Genomic DNA, 24,162 nt, shown 5'->3' on the forward strand with positions numbered 1-24,162 from the left:
TATAGCAACACTAACTACCTCTGAGAGTTCACATTGTTCAGGCAACAGGAGCAGCTCGGAGCTGCTGGGAGTTAACACTGCTGGAATCAGAGGTTGGCAGGAACCACAGCCTGGAGCCGACTTGCTAACGTTGTTAGATTCCAGCGCCAACCCCGCAACCGACCAACCAACAACCGAACCAAACCAAGCAGCAACAAACCCAAACCAACCAACCCAAAACCCAAACAGCTTCATTTAAGGAAGTTCTCAGAGGCTTGAACAATGATGAACTTTGCTAAATCCACCGGTGAGGACACCTCTTAGGCAGGCCATAGTACCATCCGGTGGGATACTACCAGAAGCTGTCCCTGGACAGCTTTTGTTAACATACTGACCTGATGATGATGCCTGAGGAAAACCATAGGTGACTGTTCAGGTTGAATTGCAGCCGTTTAAAAAAAATTCAAAAAATAGAATATCATGCTTATTTGAAGGAATGACTGGCAGAGAGAGACTGGGGTTATTTAGGCTGGAACACTAGACAGGCGTTTTTAGGATGACCAAAGAGAGGCTGTCACCCCAAGGAGAACAATGGATAGTATTTGGCAGTATTTTAAATTTAGATTTTGTGAAAAATTTTAGTCATTTGGATGAAGAGGAAAGAAAGGGAGGTGCAATTATTTTCTGTTCAACCCGTTTTCCCCTTGGAGATAACGAAGCCATACCCCAAATCTCTCACACCTAGTCCTCATAGAAGGGCCTAGGAACGTGCTAGAAGCTCACCCTTTTGGGGCCGAAGAGATTGTGGTAGAGGGTCCGGAAGCGCTTGCGCGTGTAGTTGCAGCGGTAAGCTCCACCCATCAGGTACTCAATCACCAGGCCGATGTCTATGAGGCTGATTCTGTAGTCTGGAGGCAGGTTCCCCTGTCAGGGAGGAAGGGAGCAACAGACAAACCCAAAAGACGGCGTGGTTTACTAGGGGTTCTTTTGCAAGTGTTCTGTAACTATTTTAGCATAAAAATTATAATGAAAAAAGAACATGAATGTATTATTATGCTGGTTAATTAATTCACCTTAAAATAGATCCAACCGAAACCTGGATATTCTCGCTTGGAAAGAAGACATAAGTTAAATAAGAAGATGTGGTAATCGCCGGCAATAACAGAGAATCAAAATATTTATTCAAGTCTTCAGCTGAGGAGAAAAACAACACCAGTGTAGCAGAAAGAAACACAGCTAGGCAAGTGCCGCCATTCCCAGAGGCTAGGGGCGGGGTCCCCTGCCACTCCTGAGCCTTTGCCCTCTCTCACCCAGGCCTGCTTCTTGCTGGTCCTTTATTTTTTCCCAACTCACTAAAGGAAGACTCCTCTCAGAACATGACTGTCATGACCAGCTACCAGGGCAACGACCACTTAGCACCCAGACGTCACTTGAACACAAAACCTCTGTTAACTGTCCACAAACACTGGCACTTTTATTTTTTTTTGGATAAAGGCAAACAATGTAGAGAGGGAATTTTATAGTGTCAGAATAGAATTGTATATGAGCAGTCATGTTTAAAAAGAAGTGTGTGTGTGTGTGTGTGTGTGTGCGTGTGTGTTATAGAAGAAATTTTTATCAATGGCATCATCATTGTCCCAGATTTAAGATTTCATCACTTTTGTTTCAAAGAGTAACTTTATTTGGGGGGGGGCATAGTGTTGGAGTGGAACCCAGGACTTCGATCATACTAGACAGGTGCTTTTAACACTGAACTACATCTCTAGGCAAAGAGAGTGGTATTTCTTAAGGACCCAGGATGGTGGTACATCTTTTAGTTTGTATTCCTTTGTCTTTTGGATGGTTGCTAGGTATGGTACCCAGGGTCTTTAGGGCCCAAGGAAAATCCTTGTTCTGATAAGTCAAGGAGGAAGGAATACACAGTGAATTCAGCTGACTGACAGCTCTCCCTGTCTGGCTGATTTCCTCATGCAGGATAACATCCTCTGCCAGTGATGGCAGGCATCACACTGTGTAGGAAACCTGGCGCATAGAATGCTTAAGATTTTAGAGGGGCAAGAGAGCCTGGGTCCACTTTGTTTCCAGTGGAGGATCTATTCAGAATATCGTGTGAAATTTTGTCACTTCACAGAAGATGCCTATAATGTACAGTGGTGGCTTTCCAACTGTGGTGGCATCAGAATCATCTGGGTGATTTGGTGACCGTGCAGAGGCCTGGATTATACTCTGCTTCATTCAGTGTACTGGCCTCTGTGTGCCTCATTATTTCCTCTCGGTGGGTCTGATGCACACTGGAATTAGTGAACCCTCTTCTCTACTACCTAAGGCTTGAGTGGCAGTGGCAGCCCACCCAGGGACCTTCAGAGTATGAAATGGGAATCCATGTCTGACAGTAGGAAATTCATTTTCTGCTTATCTGAGCTTAGAGTTTCAGTTATCCTCACTCAGCTTTCCTATCAAGAACATTCATTCAGAGGTTTTGGGATTTGGGTTGAAGGCGATTCCAATATATCCTGTCATTAAATCTATATTAAATTTTTTTTCTTCAGTATCTTTAAAAATATTTTATTATTTATTATTATTATTTGTATGAGTGTATTGACTGCATGTGTGTAAGTGCACCTGTGTGTGTAAGTGACCTTCGAGGTCAGAAGAAGGTGTTAGATTCCCTAGAACTGGGGTTATGGACTGTTGTTAGCCACCATGTAAGTGGTGGGAATTGAACCTGGGTCCTCTGTTCTTAACTGCTGAGCCATCTCTCCAGCCCCTTGAATATTTTTTTATCTTGTAGTTTCCATGCCTTTTATAATGTGTGGTAGATGACTAGCTGTAAGAACTTTTGTGGTTGAAAATGTATACCAGTAAAAGAGTGATATTAACTGATATTGTTGGGATCCAGCCTGTGGCTGGGCTTTTTGATGTTATATTCCCCATAACAGAATTAGGTAGCTACAATATCTTAGTCACCCTTGGCTGATAGAGCCCCAGAGCCCTGACATCTGAAGTGCATGGGCTCCTGTATGTGGAAATCAATGGCAGGTCTCAGTGTGGAGGCGTGAAAGGACAGCCATGCAAGTGCCAGCCTTGAGTGTGCAGTTCTACCGCTGCTCCTTAGGCTTTCTTGCTGTCCTCAGAGTTAGCTTCCATGTCCACCCACTGGATTCTGTAGCTCCCTTGGCCAGGGGCCAAGTCAGTCTTGGGGGTCTAAAGTGAGCCAACGAGGCAAAATAGGTATTATGTGAAAGGTATCACATTTGGGCTAGAAGTACTAGAAAACAGAGCTCTCCTGTTGACCTTGGCCCGCCACAACCCATTCTGAAATCCATTTCATTAACTGAACTATCCCCTCAAAAAAGTGGTCTTTGACTTGGGGAAGTGGGTAAGAAATGCCAATCCAACCTATGGAAATGTTGGCAACTGATGGCTGCTGGGAGTGGGGGGAGAGACAATCTCTTAGAAGTCGTCTCAAGAAGTTAATCATGGTAGATTAACCAGACTCCAGTGGACGGACTCACAGTGAAGGATGTTTGGAGACACAAATTAGACTCTATAGGCCTTATTAAATAGAGTACATTAAATTGTGTGTGGTCATTAAGGGGAGGTGCAGATAGGGGAGGAGATCTAAATACCATCAAATTATACTGTATGAAAATCACAAAATTTCAATTAAAAATCCACTTGACAAAAAACATGGTCTTTGTCCTCTGTCTCCCCAAGATGTCAACGTTTAATGCTCCTGTACTTTGTTTCGAGACCCTTAGGCATGACATCAATGAATTCTATGAATGAGACACCAATATTGCCTGAAGACCAATACTGAGCATCAATATTTATATGTTTAAGGAGTCTTTAAATAAAGAATTGCCAGAAAAGTGATAATCATAGTGAAAGTCAAAGAAATATAAAGTTAAGGGCAGATAAGACATTTTGAACAAATGTTTTTCTTCATTAAGGGCTTTTACTGGTAAATACGATGCCAAGGAAGGTGATGAATTTTCCATATCAGACTGAACCTCAGGCTAACTTTGAAACAGAAGAAAGGTTCTGTAATGGTTTGGTTTCTATGGGGTTCTGAGTGAAGACAAAAGAAAATGGCTTGCATTGACTACAAGGGGACAGTGTCCACCAAACAGAAGTCAGTAAGGAGCCCTTACCTCTCCAGTGTTTACCTTCCTGTTATAATATCTATTCAGTAAGGTGATACAAAGGAATCAGAGCAAGTGGAAGGACTGGAGGAAGAGTTAGACATTCTTGTTGAAGTGATATCTTGAAGGAACATTTACTTTATAAGTACTGAGTTGAGCTCTGCCTGCAAGACTGGCTACATCTGGTTCATTCCAGAGACTTTAGGGAACAAGAAGGTAGGGAAATATCTTTACAGTTCTTGCTAGGAAGAATAGAAACATTTTGGGGAAGGAGAGATAGATTTCATAAATAAAAATGAATGCAATTTAGGCCTCTTAGGGTAAACGTGTCCTGGGTAGACTCTGAAGGAGATGGCAATGTTGGTGCATAACTACCTGGTATAGTCTTCAGGTATTGCCTCCATCAAAGATGAGCATTTGTATTGCTTATCTTAGGACACAATTGCTAGCTAGAAGGGGACCTTATAGGTGCACATACAGAGAAGGGTTGGAGATATGAGTCCCCAGGACGAACTGCACTGGACTGGGCTCTCGACACCTAGGTGACCTTGGACAGATCTCTTTCTTTCTCTGTATCAGTTTATGCTCTGAAAACAGGTGATGTGGACCATTCCTTCTCAGGTTCCATCTGTTTCGGAAAGTCCAGTAGTTGATCAGAACCTGGCAGTTGTGCTTATTTTGTGCTGCCGCCTATTGGGCAAAGCTCGAAAGGTTGGTGTGTCCTGGAGTTTGGCTGGTGGGGTCTGGGGTGATAATAGAACTGGCAGGGTTGGAGCTGTGCTCATCCCTTCCCCCTCCTCTGGAAGAGGCTGAGAGGGTGAGTGGCACCTTGTGCACCCAATAGGTAGTGACCAACAGCCTTCTGGAGGAGTCTTCCTTTCTTTTGGGTATTTCCAAATTGGAATTCAAAATATGACCCTAGAGTTATACTTAATTTTGCTGCTGTTCCTCTTCTTGTCCCCACCCTTCTTGTCATGACTTTTTTGACTGGCAGAGCCTCATGGATGATTGATTTCCCACTTCATGCCCTAACAGCACTCGTAAGCCCTGAGATTCAAATGATTAAATAGAGAGGACTGGGTCTACTGGGAGGCAAATTTGACAACTTGAAAGTGCTGTCTCCTTTTTCTCATGCTATGAACGGTTATTCTGAAGGTAAGGTTAAGTCATGCTATGATTAAGGGTACCCCAAAGAATAGTTCGAATTCATAGATTACATCTGTTCTTCAAAATGGACTGTTTCTAGATGTCAGCTCATTGTACAATTGTCAGATTTATAGGAGCATTTTATTTTCTTTGAAACAAGTCTTCAAAATAAGATTGCTTTCTCTGGTGTGTGGAATTTCAAACGATTACTGGTTTGGGAGCTTCCAAGGGTGAGGGAGGAAAAGACTATGGATAGACTTGATAGGGAAAAGCAGTCACTAAGTAGGGCTCAGACTGATGAGCTCTCAAGGCAACGAAGGAGGTTACCCAAGGTTTGCTGGATCAGAAAAATAAAAAATCCATGCAATTGATTGTTTTAAAAATAATACTGTTTTTACAAATTTGCATGAATTTAGCATATGGGCTTACGAAAATGCCTTTTCTGACCCAAAGTTTGAGAAATACATTCTTTCTCTATTTTCCCCGTATCTTATGTTCAGTAAAACCCAGGTCTTAGTTCCTATCTAAATAAACTTTAAATGATCTTAACTTCACCACTACCTCTGTGTACTACTCAAACATCACCTTCTTCTAGTGGTGAAGAACACAGTGCAGGTAACCTGCTGTATTAGCACATTTAATTCAAGAAAGAGAAACTACTAGTTAAAACATACAGAGGCACAAATTGAGCAGACGGTTAACCATTAAAATGACAGGTTATATTTCACAGAAAAGCAGACAGACTTGGGCCACTCTAGTTTAGTAGGAGAGCACTGGTATAGTCAATGGATTTATGCTTGGAAACACTTCAAAGAATTGGATTAGCTTATATCAGTTCAAACTTGTTATTGATGCTGAATAGCAATTCTTTATCTCATTACTTCTAGATTGCTCTCTAGACACAAAGGATTTGAGATCTTGAAACTAACTTGAGAATAGTTTTCCACATTCGGTTCTGTTGGTTTCAAAGAGATGGCTTGGAGATGTCATGTTAATTGGCTTAAGATGGTTTGATAATTCTGAAATCTATCTGTGCTGGTTGGTTTTTGTCAATTTGACACAAACTAAACATTTGGGAGGAAGGAACCTTAACTGAGGACTTTTCTCCATCAGATTGGCTCATGGGCACATCTGTGGTGCATTTTCTTGATTGTTGAGTGATGTAGGAGGGCTCCGCCCACTGTGGGTAGTGCCACTTCTGGGCAGCAGCTTGTCTTATAAGAGAAGGCAGGCTGAGAAAGCAAGGAGAAGCAAGCCAATAAGCAGAGCTCCTGCCTTGGCCTCCCTTGATGATGGACTGTGAACCATAAGCCAAATAAACCTTTTATCACAGCAACAGAGAAGCAACCTAGAACAGTATCCTTGGGTTTGTAAGAGTTAGTTACATTTAATTTAGGGACGTCTTAATAAATACTATATGTAAGGTCCAGAACTATGTTTTTAACTCATTGACCACTCTCTTTCTCTTTCTGTGTGTATGTGTGTATACATACTTATTGGTTAAAGATTTCACAGAACACATGTATTATTTTTCACATATTTTCCTTACAATGGTAAAGAAGGAAGCATGCATTACTTGTTATATTCTTTAATTTTGAAAATTGCTTAAATATCCCAAGATTTTTTTTAGCATTTTTTAAACCTAGTTTTTGCATCCTTTGCGGATGTATTTATCCTAAGTTGGAGGAAGTCATGTGACACCATGAGAGAAACTTATGCACAGATGTTAATTCTTCACCCATTCACTTCTTTGGGAGAGAAACAAAACAAAGGACCTTTCTCTTCTCAGTTCCTTTCATTCATGGAACATAAACCTTCGACATATCTGGTTCCTCTGAGGGTGTGAAGTCCTTTCCTCTTTGCCCTCCAATAGCTCAACACTCACCTTTACCAGAGGAATGAGCCTGAGTTTTCTGGCCCTACTTTTTCCAGAAGAAGAAACTAAACACAGCTCCTTACTTTTGGCCATCGTGCAGTAGTCTCTTCCTAGGCCAGTTCAATACTATTCTGGCTGACTTCTCAAATCATTTCTTCCAGTTTTCGAAATCAGTGTGTATGGATGCCTGAAGCACTGTCTACCTGCTCTATGATTTGGATCACATTTAACAGAAAAAAGTCTGTTTAAGAGACTAAGGCTAACATTCCTTCCCTGAAGTTTTTACCATCCGGTTCTTATTAATCTATATTGTTTTCAAGGTATATTTTTAGCTAAGAAGTTCATTTTTAAAAAAGGGAAAAAAACCCACCCCAAGGATTCATTGCATTGCCTCCTAATAATGTAAGTGGTCTGAGGAAATGCAGGCAGCAGCTCTGGGGACTTCAGAAAAGCGAAAATGATCTTGCGAAATGGAGCCCTATGGGGAGAGAAGCTAATAGGAGAGATTGTGATCATTAATACTCAAGGAAATCTAACTTCAAAGTTCTCCTGAAAATCATGAAAAACCTCACTGCTAGGAGAGGGGTGGGAAAAGTGGATGTGGGACTGCCCAGGCTTGGGTTGCTGCCAGCTGGGACCTGGGAACCAAGGCGTAGGTGTATCATCAGAAAGCCCCACATTCTAGCTGGACACAGACTAGTCTAAGGTGAAGGGATGAGAACATATTTATTATTTTCATCATGAACAATCAATAGCTCAACAAAGAATACATTGAGTATGTGAAGCCCTAATCAGCTGACATTAGTTTCTAGAAAATTTTAAGCCAGGATAAATTAAACAAAACTAGAAGGCATGAAGGAAAGGGGTTTGCCAAGGGTGGTGACATTACTGTGCTTGGAATGGGCCAGACTGAGGAAGGCTGTGCTCTCCGTGAAGTGGGTGTGGAGTGGACAGGTAGCACAGGCCGCTTCTCTTTCTTTAAGAGAGCTACAGGCTTTGCTCACAAAGATGGAAAATACTTCATTATGGTTGTGTGTGAAGAAGAAAGGAATGTTTGTAGTAGAAAAAAAGGGAGTTTTTTTGGGGGGGGAGGCTGTTGTTTTTGTTTATCCTTTTCTCATTAATATTGAAGGTCCAGCAGGTTAAAAGAAGGCTGATTATAGCAGCTCCCACAGCCTTTGACATTTTGAAGAAAACATGAGTTGCTCACAGGACACCTAAGGGTCACCTCTGGTCAAGACTTCCTATGAGATAATGGAACTGCCTTGTACTTTGGATTCTCTATGCATATCTTTGGATTTTAGTGAAAAACTGCCGCATGCGTATGAGGTAGAGAAGGTCTCCCATTGATTTCATTTTTGGAGTTAAAGGTTCTGAAAGTACCCCTAAAGGAGACCATTGAACACATACTTGCTAAGGTTAGACACAACCTTTCTGTGCTCAACTTTAAATGGGGATATTATACAATACTGATAAAGAAGTCATAATCCTACTTCAGACAATTATTGTGAAGAGTAATGAATTCTAATGCATAAGAAGCTTACACTGGTGCTGTGTACCTAATCACTTCTAAGTCTTATTCATTATTTTATCCTTGGCTAAAGATTCTGAGGTGATGTTAGCTCTTCGCTGACCACTGCAGACAGTTCTCATCTCCTTACATTTTAGTCTTCTCTGCAAAATGTGAATGATTCACCTGATATCTGTCTACCAGTTTTTCTTTCATGACTGGTTGAGTATAAAAGTATATTTTGGAAAAATAAAGTGTGAAGAAGATGGCATACATCTATGCTCCTTTTTTTCCCTGGGGTATTGGAACCCTTCTTACTGTAATTTTATGTAAAGGTAGAAATGATGTATCAGGCACTAGTAAAAGTACTTCATGTGATAAGGCACCATGGAAACTCAGTACCCAAACAGTAAGGGGGTTATTTGGAAAGATACAGGAAATGGCATAAATCCACAATCATGGTTGGGAAAGCCTAGAATCCACTATCCAAAAGCATTATGTCCAATGAAAGCATCTAAAACCATGGCAACTAGAGGAAGGATCATAGCAGCATCATCAGCAGAGGTATCTGAGCTACAAAGCAGATGCACACATATGCTGCTCTGCAATGAGGTAGACTGGCAGGGATAGGGAGACTCAGCAGCTCATGCAAAACAGATATTCTATCACAGGAAGCACATAGGGCAGGGCCTCCGACCTGTGGTCCAGAGGATTCTTACCTTTTTGACATCCCTGACCAAGTGGTACAATGTATTTGAGGGCCCATGTCTCTGAAAATGATAAAGAAGAATCAAACAGTTTTGCTAGTCAGGGGCTCTAACTGGCAAGGCAAGAAGGATCTGGAAAGAAGGGTTCTGGCCGGTGGAGGGCAGCTCGGTATGGTAGACTGTGTTCTAGTTGCTCAGTTGTACCTGTTGTTTTGAAACCAACACGCTAGCTGGATTTTTGGATTGTATTTCCTCTAGAAAAATGTATTTGAGGTTTGGGGTTCAGATTTTATAAGATTGGTTACGAACGAATAGATAGCGGGGTCATCTATTGAGAGAAGTGGGTTTGCAGCAGGAGAAAGCGGAGGACGTCGCGTGTTGTCACTGAAACTTCATTTCTCCAAATGATCAAAAACTTGTCTCAAAAAAGGGTTAGCCATCTGTTTTTCTGCAAAAGGCCAGAAAGTGAATATTTTACATTTGTGGACTTTGCAATTTTTATCACAACTGTTTACCTGTTATTAGAGTGTGAAAGCAGCCTTCGATTTTATGTAAACCAGTGAACTTGGCTATGTTTCAAGAAAAGTTTATCCATGGTCACAGAATATCAAGTTGCACATAAATTATTTGAGAAAGAGTTTTACTGTGAGTTTACTCCAACTCACAGTCCTCCTGCCTCAGACTTCTAAGTACGAAGATTACAAGTCTCTGCTACCCCACCTGGTCAAATTTCATATAATTTTAGCCATTTTATATGAGGAACTTGAGCATCCCATCTGCTCAAATGAATTCCATGCAGATATGGAAGGACAACTGTACTTATGCTGACAATAATTATTTATCTGAAATCTGAACTTAACTGGGCGTATTGCAAATCTGTCTGCTAAATCTGGCAGCCCATTAATGGGACACTCATCAGAACTCTTCCCTCAGCAGTGATTAACATGCAGACTCTGATGTCCAACTGTGGCTCTGCATATGAGCAATCTACGGAACTTGATTGTGACTCAGCTTTATCATCTCTAAAATGGGAGTAATACTACTTCATCTGATAGTGCTATTTGAGAATAAATTCATATTTTTCATAAACTACCCAGTCTTGGGTATCCTGTTGTAGTAGCACAAATAACCTAAGACCACCTCAGTTTTCACATCTGTAAAATGGATGAAAAACAGCATCAACTCTTTAAACTTTGCTGATTCTTTAAGTGAATGTCAACTGCATATAAAATTTTAAAAACCATTTTGGATAACTTCAAACAAGAGGCATTTTACATTATATTTTACTATCATGACCAAAAGAAAGAAAAAGAACTTCGCAGCTCTAGACTAACAAAATGATACAGGGTACTTAATCGTCCTCCTTTGATGCTTTGTGCAAGGCTATTCTTCCCTGTAAATTACCCCAAACACCCCCTGGGCTTACATTGTGTTCTATTCGACAGAGATGTGCAGTTTTGTGTAAGAATCTGAAAGCATCACCCTTGGATGACCACATAATGTTTTACCTGAGATGCTGACAACTGAGCAGTTAAAACAAATGAAGTCTTGGTGACTTGGTATTTGTTATCTATGCAAGTCTAAGGGAGGGCTTGTAAGGAATGATCCATGCAGTACAGGAGAGGTAGGAACAGAATCACAGGCAAGGGGTGGGGGCAGGAGAAAGTAAACAGACAAAAGAAAAACAGAGAAATAAAAGGTGCCTTAGCTTGGCCCTACCGTATTGTACAATTCCTCTAGTCTGGAGATGGTGAGAAAACGGTGCATGCTTACTCCATTCTCTATGAGTAATTTCACAAAATCCACTCTGTCCAGAACTAGGGCATCCAGCATGGCTTGCTCCAGGGACCCCACCTACAATTCAAGACACTCAGTTAGTCTGCCCCATGGCCTAAGGGTTTGGTTCCTCAGTGCTCAACCAAAAGGTTTAAAATGGATGTGTTGACATCTGCAAGCCTCCAGCACATGCATGAACACGCTAGGGAACTGCACCTAAATCTTGGTCCTGGCTGTGCAGGCAGTTTCTTTGCAAAAAGAAAGAAAAGATTTCTGGATCCAGAGACTACTTATCCTCTGAGTCTCTTTTATTTTCTGGAGCCTCAGGAACCCAGGATTTCCCCATCATGAGATTGAGTCTCTGGCCAATTTTTTTCAAATTCTGTGAAGGGCTAGGTGGGCACTAAGGGCTAGGTTCTCATCTTCCTTGGACTCTGAATAAATTCCCTGGCTGACTTGAGGATAGAAATTCAGGGAATTCCTTGTGGGAACAGGCATCACCCGTTCCGCTGCCTTGGGTGCCGTAGCTTAAGATCAATGCTTTCATTAAAGCAGCTTGTGTTGCCTGGTGCGGTGGCGCACACCTTTAATCCCAGCACTTGGGAGGCAGAGGCAGGAGGATCTCTGTGAGTTCAAGGCCAGCCTGGTCTACATAGTGAGTTCCAGGACAGCTGGGGCTACAGGGAGACCCTGCTTCAAAAAGACAGGAAAAAAAAAAAAAAAAAAAGCAGCTGGTGTCAATGTTGAACCTTTTTGGCCTGGCTTGTTTGCAAAGGCCCTGGCCAATGTCAACATTGGGACCCTCATCTGCAATATAGGGGCTGGTGGACCTGCTCGGGCAGCTGGTGCCACTCCAGCAAGTGGTCCTGCCCCCTCTACTGCCTCTGCCCCTGATAACATGTGTGAATTGCAGAATAGCCACAAGCTTCATTAGGGAAAGCCATAGATAACTCACCTGCCTGTCTGAGAAAAGAGACCCTCAAGGACACCAAACCCGGGCACTAATTTAACTCCCCACGAAGTGCAGCTGTGTCTCACAACCCCCGTATAAAAACCCCATTTTCTTTGTCTAGTTGTAGAAGCTTGGTTCCCGCAGACAGCCTCTACCTCTCACTGAATCTTCTTTGAATACAGGAAGATCTATTCCTTGCCTGTTGCAGGTCTGGCTCTGGTTTCTTGTCTCCTACTCCTCTATCTTTCCTTTTATTTTCCAAAAATCTAACAGACCCAGCTGAGGAGAAGAAAGCAGAAGCAAAGAACGAAGAATCAGAGGAGTCTGATGATAACGTGGACTTCGGTCTTTTTGACTAAACCTTTTGTTAACATGCTCAATAAAAAGCTGGACCTTTCGGTCTGTTGAGAAAAAAAAAATTTAGGTGTTTAAGCTCTCAGATGGAGACACAGGACATCTACAGGACTCCATAGGGCAGTTGGAAGGACAGGTTGACTCCCTTGCTGACATGGTGCTACAGAATAGAAGGGGCTGGACCTGCTGTTCCTAAAGAAAGATGGCCCGTACACGGCCTTAGGTGAAGCTTGCTGTTTTTATGTCAATAATTCAGGTGTAACTGAGTTTTGCTGGGCCTCTAGTAATACTCCTCCTAGCCTTTACAGTGGGCCATGTCTCCTAAATTGTCTAACTGGGTATATCAAGAGGCATCTAAATGTCATCAAAATTATGGTTCTAAGGACCCAGCATGAGCTGCTAAATCAGAACGAGTCAACAATTTGACTAATGTCCCAGAGTCAGTGAGGAATGTAATAGCCTGAGATTCTCCATTTTGTGTAAGATATCTTGGTGAGCCATCCCAGAACCCCTTGGCCTGGATCCAGGAATTCCAGGAAGAGCTGGGGAATACACCCATATAACCCTGGTGTTAAAGGAGCAAATAGCCCCTTAAGTTTAACTGGTCAAGACTATAAAATCTGTAGTCTGTTGAAAGACCCACCTTTCCAGTTTCACTGGTCAATCATCTGGTCATAGGACCACCCCTAGGAGGCAGGTTCACCTTAAGTTATGCTAAATAGATGGGCAGAATACCTAGTTCATTAATGAGATAGCAAAGTTTTCCTGTCTGGAATCCTGCCTCCTAGCGCAGAAAGTCTGGACCAGCCACAGTCATGTAGTCTGTAAGTCTTCTTCATAAAAGTGTAATTTCTCCTTTTCTTCTTCATATCCCTTTTCCAAACATGCTTTCTTTAAGGTTTTGGGCTGCCCCTAGCATCTTGTATTTCTTTACTTTTTCTAAGGCTTTCTTCTCCCAGCCATGTGTCTGACCTCCATGCAGGCTCTAAACCTGCATGGCTTCATGGCTTTCTTTCCTTCTCCCCTCCATTCTCCCCCTCAAGGCTGCTGCCAGGATGCCCAGCTCGCCTACCCTGAGGATTTTTCTTTAAAATTCTAATAAAGTTGTAAAAGCTCCTATCCCCTCCCAGTTAGGGCAGCATCCTCAAAATTGGCTTAGAGAGTGCTGGCCTAACTAACAAATAGGCCTGGAATCTCCGGGTAGAAATGGGCAAGACAGGCAAACTGGTGCCACTTAAGTCAAAGAACAACCCAATTTCTGGATGTGCCACTGGTTAGGAGTTGTATTTAATTCCTTTCTCAAAATTTTTACGATGTCCAGATTCCTTGACAGGTATTTCGCCCAAGTAGCAATCACTAACCCCATGAAGTGGCGTCCAGAACTCTCCCTGCCTCCTCCACCACCTGCTCCATCAAGTATAGTAGGTTCAGAGAGAGGCGGTTCAGAGGCCTGAGGGAGCTCAGCTTCCAGGCTGCTGGGCTGCCTCCGGTGCTGCACAGATCACCCAATGGCCCATTTCCCAAGTTTTTATTTTTGGCAGCCAAGTGACAGAAACATGGCAGTTATATAAAGCTTTGTTTCACTTGTTCGGGAACATGGAGGGCCTGTGCTCAGCCACCAGGACCAGATGGCAGTCGCACACGGAGGCCTGGCCCATCCACAAACCAGCAGGGGCACCAACACGTGACAGCAAGCAACCTTTTCCTTCTCACCCCACAAGACATCAGAACAAATGAATCTGCTTCTTCCATTATTTTAATTCTTACCATTCTGTTTTTTTTTTTTTTTTTTTTCCTTTTTGATTGAGACTGGGTCTCCACATAGCCCCAGAGGACCTGGAACTAACGTTGGAGACCAGGCCGGTCTCGATTTCACAGAGATCTGCCTGCCTCTGCCTCCCGAGTGCTGGGATTAAAGGCGTATGCTACCTCACCCGGTAAAATATCCTTAAAAGATACCATTTGCTGCTGAGAAATGCTGTTAAAAGGCCACTCGAAGTTTCATGGAATGTTTGGTGGTGTACTTAGTTATGCCTTCCACCAGGTGGCAGCATGTCCCCAAGCGTGAGAAAGGAGCCCAGGCCACAGGCTGTGCTATGAGAAGGATTTTTCCAGGGAAAGAAAAGGCAGTCGTTTTCTGAGCCACGCTCAAAAGGTCCTTAAACGAACACCCCTGTCAAGCACCTGGGCTTTTCAAGGGTGACGACATATACTCTACCGGCCACTGTTGCCCATAAATAAAGATCTGGCTGCGAGCGATGTCCACTCTGTTCCAGGCTAAAGCTAAGCTCAGTTGGTCTGGGGCTGACGCATTGGCTCCTGTACACAGAGGGAGAGAGAAAGGGAGACAAACACAGTGGTCAGCTATGTCAGAAAGACGCACTCCACCACATGTCATCGACCCGCTCGCTCTTCAGAAGAGCAGACTGGGTGTACAAGGCTCTAAACGCCACCTTTGACGTTTTGTGGAGCATCCTTCTTTGTCATGGAGCTGTCATATACAATGATATTTTATTTCATTTCGTATTTATTGTTTTTTAAATTCTCTGTGTATGAGTGTACTGCTTGCACGTTCCTAAGTGCATCTGACTTGTGCAATGCCCACAGAGGTCAGAAGAGGGCATTGGTTCCCCTGGAACTGAAGTTATGGATGGTTGTTATCCACCATGTGGGTGCTGGGACTCGATCCGGTTCTCTGCAAGAGCATCCAGTCTCTTAACTGCTGAGCCATCTCTCCAGCCCTCGTTTTATTTTCTGAGACAAAGTCTCACTGTGTAGCCCAGCTTGGCCTCAAACTCATGAACCTACTCCTCTGCAGGGCTGGGATGACCTGCGAGTGTCACATACTACACCTAGCATTGGCTATTTCAGTACTCAACAGCTGTGTGTGCCTGCATGCAGAGGCCGTTTCATTTTCCACAGAAGATTCCGCTGGGCTGGGCCTGGTCTACATCCATGCGTGCTGTTGGTACATACAACTCTCAGCAGAGAGTTGTGTGGCAGAGAGCAGACAGGGCCTAGAGGGCAGAGGGAACAGTCAGCAAACCCAGTCTGTCATCCATGAACGGGTGAGACAGGATCTCTCTAAGTCACCATTCTGTCTTCAATGAAACAGGGATAGTAAGAGTTATGTAGTTTTACTTGGCTGGGATGCTGTGAGGCTGAAGTGGAATCATGTAAGTGAATTTGCATGTGAATAGGTTTTCTACACCAGTGACACCCTTGGAGGAAGAGAGATCTTCCTGGACACTGATCCCACTTTGCTCTGTGGGATGTCCCACTAGCAGGGGAGGAGGGGAAAGAGAAAACAGTCTTTTAACTTTGATGATTTTTTTAAACAAGAAAAAAAAATATATATATATTTTTTAATTTGCAATTTTCTTTTTTTCCCATTGGATCAGAGAATATGAAGATCGAATGCATGTTTGGCAAACTTTTAGGAATTTCTACTTGCAGTGATATGGATGTCCCAAGTATCCTGGACATTAGCTCTTGCTGTCTGAGTTAGATAGATGAAGATGCTCAAGTCCAGAGATCTAGGGTGACTAGGGAAAGGTCACACAGCTCCTAACAGAGGGTAAACACAAGCATTCATTATGGAAGAACATTCCAGTCACAGTCAGCCATTGTGAATGCTGCCCATTTCTTTGAGCTCCTCAGCAGGGGAGGTTAGAAGCAGAGAAGTGGGGATCCTGCTCCTACTGACTAAACTATAGGTGTTTCCTTGACTCCCAAACTTTGCCACATGTCAGCATTACCTGGAGATCTTTACACTGGCGCTGTGCAGCACCCATACTAATCAAAGCACATGAACTTAAGTAGTTTCTAAAGTCCCTAGCTAGGTACCAATGTGCAGCAAGGGCTGGAGACTGCTGGCCCACCTGCCTCTTTTCATGTTTACTCTTGTCTTTTTCTTCTGGGCAATGCAATATTGGTATTAAGAAATCAAATTTTGGTCTGCAGTACTGTAGTGCCCACCTGTGGCTAAGGGAGACAACCAGCTATTGTTCTAAAATGATGGATAAATTTGTTTTCTCCCCCATCTAGAAGCCTTTGAGAGGGAACTGACACTGATTCTAACCACTCCAACAGCTATCAAAATACCTGAAAGCAAATCCTGAGTTCATCACTCTCGAGTCCAGCCTTGGCAGACAAAAGAAAAATGAGGAGGAACCCAATATAGGGATGCCTTTGGAAGTTCTCATCAAGAAATCCCAATGGACTCTGATATAAACATTTGAAATTTGCCCTGTTCTGTCTTTTTTCCTGTTCTTCGTCTAGAGCTTGTAATGCTAACTACTCTTGCCTTTACTTCTCCTTCACATGCCCTATTCACCAGCCAAGGACTTTCTTTTCTCCCTACTGATAAGAGTTATGCAATTTGGGAGTCTCTTAGATAGACCCACTGAAGGGGTACCCCAGTTGCCTCACCCTGCATCCCTGTTCAGCATGGAAGAAGCCAGAGTAGTCTGCGTCCTGATCCCCTATTGGCAATTTGGGTAACCTCTTCAGAGGATGGTGTGATAAGAATAGGAGGTAGGAATTGGCTAGGCAGTTAGGGTAAAATGACCCCAAAGAAAAATAGCCAGTTTTCTTGGCTAAAAGTTAAAATGTTTTAGCAACATACTCTGTTCCAAAGGCCAAAAATATCAAAAGTATTTGGGAGCACTTATCTAATCCCTAAAAAATTTTAGGGTTACCTCTTCAGAGAGCAGAATGTTAGAGTAGCAAAAGTCCCATAGAAAATAAAAAAAGATAGGGCTGGAGAGATGGCTCAGCAGTTAAGAATGCTGGTTGTTCTTGCAGAAGACCTGGGTTTGAATCCAAGCACCTACATGGCAGCTAACAACTATCTGTAACTCCAGTTCCAGAGGATCCGACAGCTTCTTCCTACCTCTGCAGGCATTGCAAGACACAGGTGTACTTACCTACATGCAGGCAATGCACGCATACACATAAAATAAAAATTATAAATAAAATATTTTAAAAAGTAAAAAAATAAACTTCATTCACCCAGGGCTCAGGGACCACTGAGGAAGAGGGAGTGGAAAGATTGCTAGAGCCAGGGAGGAGGGGGAAGACCATATGGAAACAAAGTCCTACAAGCTCCTGGGACCCTGCTCATATGATTCTATGGCGATAGTGTCAGCATACACAGGTCCCATGCAAACTCAGGCAGACAAAAGCCCTGCATAAAACTGGGGAAATGCACAGCAGATCCCAATCTTAGCTGAAAAAATAATTGGCAGCTGATTACTGCTAGGTGAGGAAGAGATGATCTTCCTAAAACAAGAGACTCTAGATAGGCTGACTAAACCTCAGTGGATGGACTTGGACTGGGGAACGTCTGGGGACACAGATTTGACACATGAGTGACAGAGTATATGGGTTCCAGTGGGGGGTACGGGAGGGTGCCAATGGGTACAAGGGTATAAAGATGATTAAGATTACTTGAGATATTCTATATAGAATACACAAAAATTCAACAAAAACAAATAAAAAAGGAATTAGGCAAACAGGGCTAGGGAGATGGCTCAGTTGGTAAAGTTCTTGCTGAGAAAGCATGAGGACATGAGTTTGATTCCAGAACTCACACAAAAGCTGGGCATGCTGTGGAGAAGGGGGGGGAGAGAGAGAGAGAGAGAGAGAGAGAGAGAGAGAGAGAGAGATGAGTTCTGGGGCTGGCTGAGTCAGTGAACTCCAGGTTTAGTAAGTGACCCTGTCTCAAAAATTAGGTGGAGAGGGATAGAGGAAGATACCTGGTAATGACCTCTGGTTTCCATTTGAAGGTGCACACATGCATGTACAACTGTACACATACACATGAACACACACACACACACACACACACACACACACACACACACACAATTAGGCAAACAGTTGTGGCTCAGGAGCCTAATCCCAGCACTTGAAGACGCTAAGTCAAGAAGATTGCTGTGAGCTTGAGGGCAGGCTAGACTACAGGGTAAGACCTTGTCTCAACAAAGAAACAAAACAAAACAATTTTGGGAGCAATATTCACTAGAGGAGCACTTCAGCACTTCCCAGTTTAGAGTATGTGCTAGTCTAACCCAGAGAGTATCCTCCGGATCCTTGATTCTTACCTCCATATTCCAAGGGGGTGAAGCCCGAGTTTTTACATTTTTTTTTCTTTTTTGGTGATGTAGGGATTGAACCCAGAGCTGCTAGGCAAGTACTTTATCACTGAGCGACATCCCCAGTCCTGAATTTGTGCATTTCACACAGAGACTCAGGCAAAATGCTGTGGCCTCTGACCTGAGGCTACACTTTGGACAACAAGGCCCTTCAGAGCTGTAGGTTGTGTTCCCTTCACAGGTCCGACACTGGTATCTACATTTGATGGGTTTAGTATAAGCTACATACTTGAAATAAATTGATTAGCATTTGAAATGATGCATATTAATTTGATTTATACAGGGCATTTCCATTAAGAAAATTATTTATCTTCTCAGGTAACAACAGGGACTTCAAACTCATGCCAGGGGACTGGCATAAACAAGTGATAATGAGAAATGTGTGAAAATGTATGTCGTCGGTTTGGAGAGGGGGATAAAAAAGACTCACTGGGATTGCATCCGGAAAGTGGTGCTTTATAATTTACGGCTTATTTTTTCCTTTTAAACACATATTTTAATTTTAATTGACACAGTCATTGTATGTATTTATAGACTATAGTGTGACATTTAGATATACATACACAATGTATAAAGGTCAGATCACCTTGGGCATACAAAATTTTATGTGTGTGTTGAGAACATTTAAAATCCCCTCAATTAGTTGTTTTCAAATATATAGTCAATTGCTGTAGACCATGGTTTCCCTACAGAGCAGAGCATATTAGATGTTATTCTTCTGATCCACCGGCACCCTGTACACATTAAACACACCCTCTCCATCCCTCCCTCATGCTTTTCCAGCCTCTGATAACTGCCATTCTGCTCTCTATTTCTGTGAGATTAATTTTTAGTTTCCAAATCTAAGGGGGACCATGCAGTATACGCCTTTCTGTACCTAATTTTTTCACTTAGCATAATGCCCTCCAGTTTCATCCATGTTGCTAGCAGTGGCTTGATTCCCATTTTTTTCTAATGAATAGTATTTCATTGTTTATAAATATGCCACATTTTCTTTAACCAATCATCTGTTAATGGACATCTAAGTTGAGTTCGTATTTTGTTTACTGTGAATAGTGCTGCCGTAAACATGTGAATGTAGATGTTTCTTTGCTGTACTGAGTTCATTTCCTTTTGGCATATACCCAGTCATGGTAGAACTACATCCCCTGGCAGTTTTGCTTTTAGCTACCGAGGAAACTCCATGCTGTTTTCCCTAATGGCTGCATCAATTTGATTTTCAGCGGCAGTGAAAGCTAGCTACCCTTTTCTTCCTTCAGTGGGTCTTTTGGCCATTGTTCAATTGTTGTGATGCTTTAGTCATTTCCTTTGCCATTTATATGTCACAAATTTGTATGCAGCCCAAGTCAATAACGGTAGCACAAACCTGAACAAGACCATATGGCTGGAGGCAGTGATTGAGGCCACGGTGAGCAATGGGACTGAATTTAATTAAGTAACTGTCAAATAAAAACATGAAGCCAATGAATCTTGGCTTTTCAGAAATTGGAAATACATCACTCAAGGATAGTTCTGGGTGACAATTTGGATCAGTGCAAGTGACTAACCATTCTGGCTTGCTTAGGACAGTGACAATGTCCTAAAATTCCTGCACTGAAATTCCTGCATTTTGGGGAGATGCTTCAGTCCTGCAAAAACCTGGATCCTTAATTGGCTATACGCTGGCATTTCCTACAGAGCTTTAATATACTCATGCCTCAGGTGCACCCTGGAGATTCAGGTTTAATGGTCTTAGCTGGTACAAGTCCTAAAAGGTCCCCAGGTGATGCTAATGAAATGAGAAGTTTAGGAACCTCTAGTGCAAATAATATGCATTTATTTATTTGCTTCCTCATCTTTTCATTCATTTGTGTATTTTTGCCGTCAAACATTGATTTCAGGTCACACTATGGAGATCAAGATGAATCAGACAGAATCCTTTGTCTTGAGAGCTTACAGTCTAGAAAGGAGACAGCTCTGTAGTTGAATATATTGTCCCATAAGTTTACCTGCTCAATATATATGTACTAGATACCTTTGACTGTTGGAACTGTTTGGATATTGCATATAATGTTGACCATGAAATCTGCAATCACCTTTTTGTTTGCTTGTTTTTTGGTCTTTTTGAGACAGGCTCTTCCTGCAGCCCCAGCTGGCCCGGAACTCACTATGTAGAGCAGGCTGGCCTTGAACTCACAGAGATCTGCCTGCCTCTGCCTCCTGAGTGCTGGGATTAAAGGGATGTGCCACCATGCCCAGCCACCTTCTTAACAGAGATTGAAGCATTATACTCATGGTGGGTCAGAACTCAGAAAAAAATTGAACTTTCAGAGTGTATGTGCTCCAGAGGATCAATGCCACTCCCAAGGTATTTGGTGTCTATGTCTATATTAAAAACCAATGTGTCAGCACTGCTCTTGTTTCCCAGTCTTACAGGTTGCCATGACAATATTGTACCAGCTGCTTGGAGCAATCCACTGGCTTGCTATCACCAACAATGCGGGCTGGAGTTGTAGTCACTGAGTTCTTTGGGGTCTCTGGTTGATCCCATGTGGGAAACAGAAGGTTGGAAAATGCCTCGAAGAAATGAAATGGGTGTTGAGTCCCCATGGGTCCTGGCTTGGGTCCAGGGCTCTCACCTATAAGCTCTGCTTTCTGGGCTGATGGGTGTGAGAACTTGGTACCTTTGAGGGAGGCTTTTGTAAGTACAGATGCAGGACAATGATGATAGTAATGGAGGTAGGATTCTGCAAGGATAGTGGGCAGGTGACATGTCTAAAAGTCACATTTAAACTGGGCCCTAAGTGCTTAGAAAAAGATAACACGTGAAATCATTTCAGGAAACTGAAAGATCAAGTGCCCAGACCCTTATGTGGGATAATGCAGGTAAAGGATGTCAATATCGCAGTTCTGTTGATTTATCTTTCTGCACAAGATTGGGGAAGATGTAAGTATATAAAAAATGACCCCATGGGGTTTTGAGGAATGAATTCACTGGACATTCTGGTAAAGGAATGGTGTGTGCAGGAGGCTAGGGATTTAGCTCACCTCATCCACTACTTAGTTAAGAGTCTGGAACAGTGCTTGGTACATAAAAGGCACGTCTTAGTCTGTGTTATTATAAGACAGTACTGTAAAGTAGTGGCTTATAAACAACAGAAATTTATTTTGGCAGTCTGTAGGCAGGGGAATCCAAGATGAAGGTGCCGGCAGATGTGATGTAACCTTAGGGCCCGCAATGCTTCACAGTGTCCTCACTGTTGGGATGGTCAAGGGGTAGACATGGGCCCACGGCACAAGAACAGTGATGCTGGCAACTGAGATTGCCTAAGGGAAGTTTCCAGGGTGCTGAGATTATAGCCATGGGTACTACCACATCTGGAGTTACATAGGTTGCAAGGATCTGAATTCAGTCCTCACACTTGCAAAGCAAGTGTGTTACCTACTGAGTCATCTTCCCAGTTCCAGTAAGATTTTGAAAGACCACATTCATATAACTTTCAATACAGTATACTGTTATAAGTATTAAATTTTATTAGTTGTTGATAATCTACTAAGGTGCCTAATTCACAAATTAAACTTTATTATTGGTATGTATGTATAGAAAGAAACACAGTATATATGGGGGTTGGCACCATCTTGGTTTCAGGAGTGTGCTGGGGGTCTTGGAATGTGACCTCACAGAAGAAAAAGTTCATCTGTTTTCCAGAAACATTTTTATAAAGAATTTATTCTTCTGTTAATATATTTTGGTCTTTTGTTATTTTCCTTACGACTATCTCTGTATGCAGTCTATGCTAATCCCCTTTTTATTATTTATCATTTAATGAGCTGGTTTATAATGGGCCCAGGGAAGCATTCCAAGCTAGTTATTATTCACAACCGGAAGGCTTTCTTCTAAGTCATGACAAAATCAAACTCTCTCCTGCAAGCATGGCATATCCACATCACCCTGCACACAGCCCATTCCTCTATTTCTATGCCCAGAATCACAGTCAGGAGGGACTCCTGTCACCTCCAGGTCATGCCTGTTCTTGCACATGATGCTGTAGACAAAAGATGCTGTGTCTCGGGGTGCTCCTCACATCCAGTAATGATATTTTTATGGACATTCTGGAGGACTGCTGCTGGTTCTCCCTCTCCGGCTTCTGCCTTTTCCTCCCACATGGCTCCTGCATGTGCAGCATTTACAATATATTTTCTAGTTTCTCCAAAATGTAGTTTCTTGGTTTTCCTCCTGCCCTTTGGTTGGTTATTTTTTTAAGCTTTCTAGAAGAAGGGGAGATGACAAGTTTCTATAGTTACTTTTATATTGGCAACGTGAAGGCTGTGTAGGCAGGAAAGTATCTTAACCAGGGCTTTTCTTAAGTAGCGTACCTCTAACTGAAGGATGAAGAACGATAGACAGGAGTATGTTCATGAGAAGTGGGCTGCTCCTTCAAGAGGTCTTTGCAATCAATCAAATCAAGAAATCTGAGATCAGAGGCATCCTCCATGGATAGATACCGTTCCTCTTCCAAACCATGGGCTTTTCAATGACAATTCCAGTGCCAGGTGAGGGATATCTTCCTATGAATTGTTACCCAAGGAGGTCCCATAGGGCACCTCCCCACCCCCAAACAATACAGGCTGTTGCATTGCTCCAGTTTATACACCAGAATTTTACCCTAAGATCAATCTTATTGCTGAAGACAGATACTGCACACTTTGGTCACAAGACATAGAGATGATCTGGATGCTTCTTCCCTACTGGCTAACCTTCACGCTAACCTTCAGGTTCTATGCTGGCTGCTTCATGAGAAAAGTCATCAATAGCCTTACCAGCTGTCAATCTTGCAAGCTACAATAATAATTTGTCAGGCAAGATGTGTCCTCTAGTGCAGTTGTGGGGATAACTAACTGCTTTCCGATTGGATATGAGTCCTATTCCACCAGAGGAAATTTACGTTTTGTTCTGTAAACCTGGTCAAGACCCTATGGCTTGGGGAGGTCCTATGTCCTAGGTGAGAACCTACTGCTATTGTTTTGCTAAATGGGTGTGTTAACTAACTGCCTTCCAAATACTCATATTTGTATTCCTAGGTTAGTGCTGTGCCCAGCACTAACTTCATCAAATAAACTTTTTACTGCAGTGGGCAGCAGTTAGTGCAGAAACCCAAAGCTGGCAGAAGTGCTGAGAATAAGTAATGATGGAATGTTGGCCCTAAATGGGACAGCTATGTCACCCCCTCTAAGGCTCAGGGAACAGTGAGGAAAACGGTGGGCTGAAAGAATGGAAGAGCCAGAGGATGGGGAAATGTGCAGCAAAAAGACACAACATGATCCAGTGGTCACTCATGAACTCACTGAAACTATGGTTATTTGCACAAGACCTGCACAAGATTGAACCTATCAACATTTCATCATGGATGTGGGAGAGGCCCATGAGGCTCCACCCCCACCCTAAGGACTATTGTCGTTAATGGCTGTTGGGGGTAGAGGTGCCATTTTCTTCAGTGGTAGAGCTGCTGGTTTGTTGCTGCAGTAAATTTCCTCCCATCCATGCTCATGCAGGAACTATAAACTCAGTGGCCACACACA

At 42.7% G+C, this 24,162-nt stretch overlaps 1 protein-coding gene across 22 annotated transcripts in view; it reads right to left on the reverse strand.

The window, feature by feature from the left end:
- Trpm3 (transient receptor potential cation channel subfamily M member 3) overlaps window positions 1-24,162 on the reverse strand; it is a 559,244-nt gene that overhangs the window by 84,496 nt on the left and 450,586 nt on the right. For 14 of the 22 annotated variants that reach the window (XM_008842765.1, XM_008842776.1, XM_008842763.1 and 11 more), the window contains 5 exons: window positions 14,664-14,764; window positions 11,083-11,217; window positions 9,376-9,426; window positions 1,053-1,088; window positions 763-903 (listed from right to left, as the gene is read on the reverse strand). In XM_008842765.1, coding sequence (XP_008840987.1) covers window positions 763-903; window positions 1,053-1,088; window positions 9,376-9,426; window positions 11,083-11,217; window positions 14,664-14,764 — 464 coding nt within the window. The remainder of the gene's footprint in view (window positions 1-762; window positions 904-1,052; window positions 1,089-9,375; window positions 9,427-11,082; window positions 11,218-14,663; window positions 14,765-24,162) is intronic. The other 8 variants (XM_008842767.1, XM_008842777.2, XM_008842766.1 and 5 more) reach the window with 1 other exon arrangement.

This window comes from Nannospalax galili, unplaced genomic scaffold (assembly GCF_000622305.1).
Source record: "Nannospalax galili isolate Female #2095 unplaced genomic scaffold, S.galili_v1.0 scaffold761, whole genome shotgun sequence".
Classification (NCBI taxonomy): Eukaryota; Metazoa; Chordata; class Mammalia; order Rodentia; family Spalacidae; genus Nannospalax; species Nannospalax galili.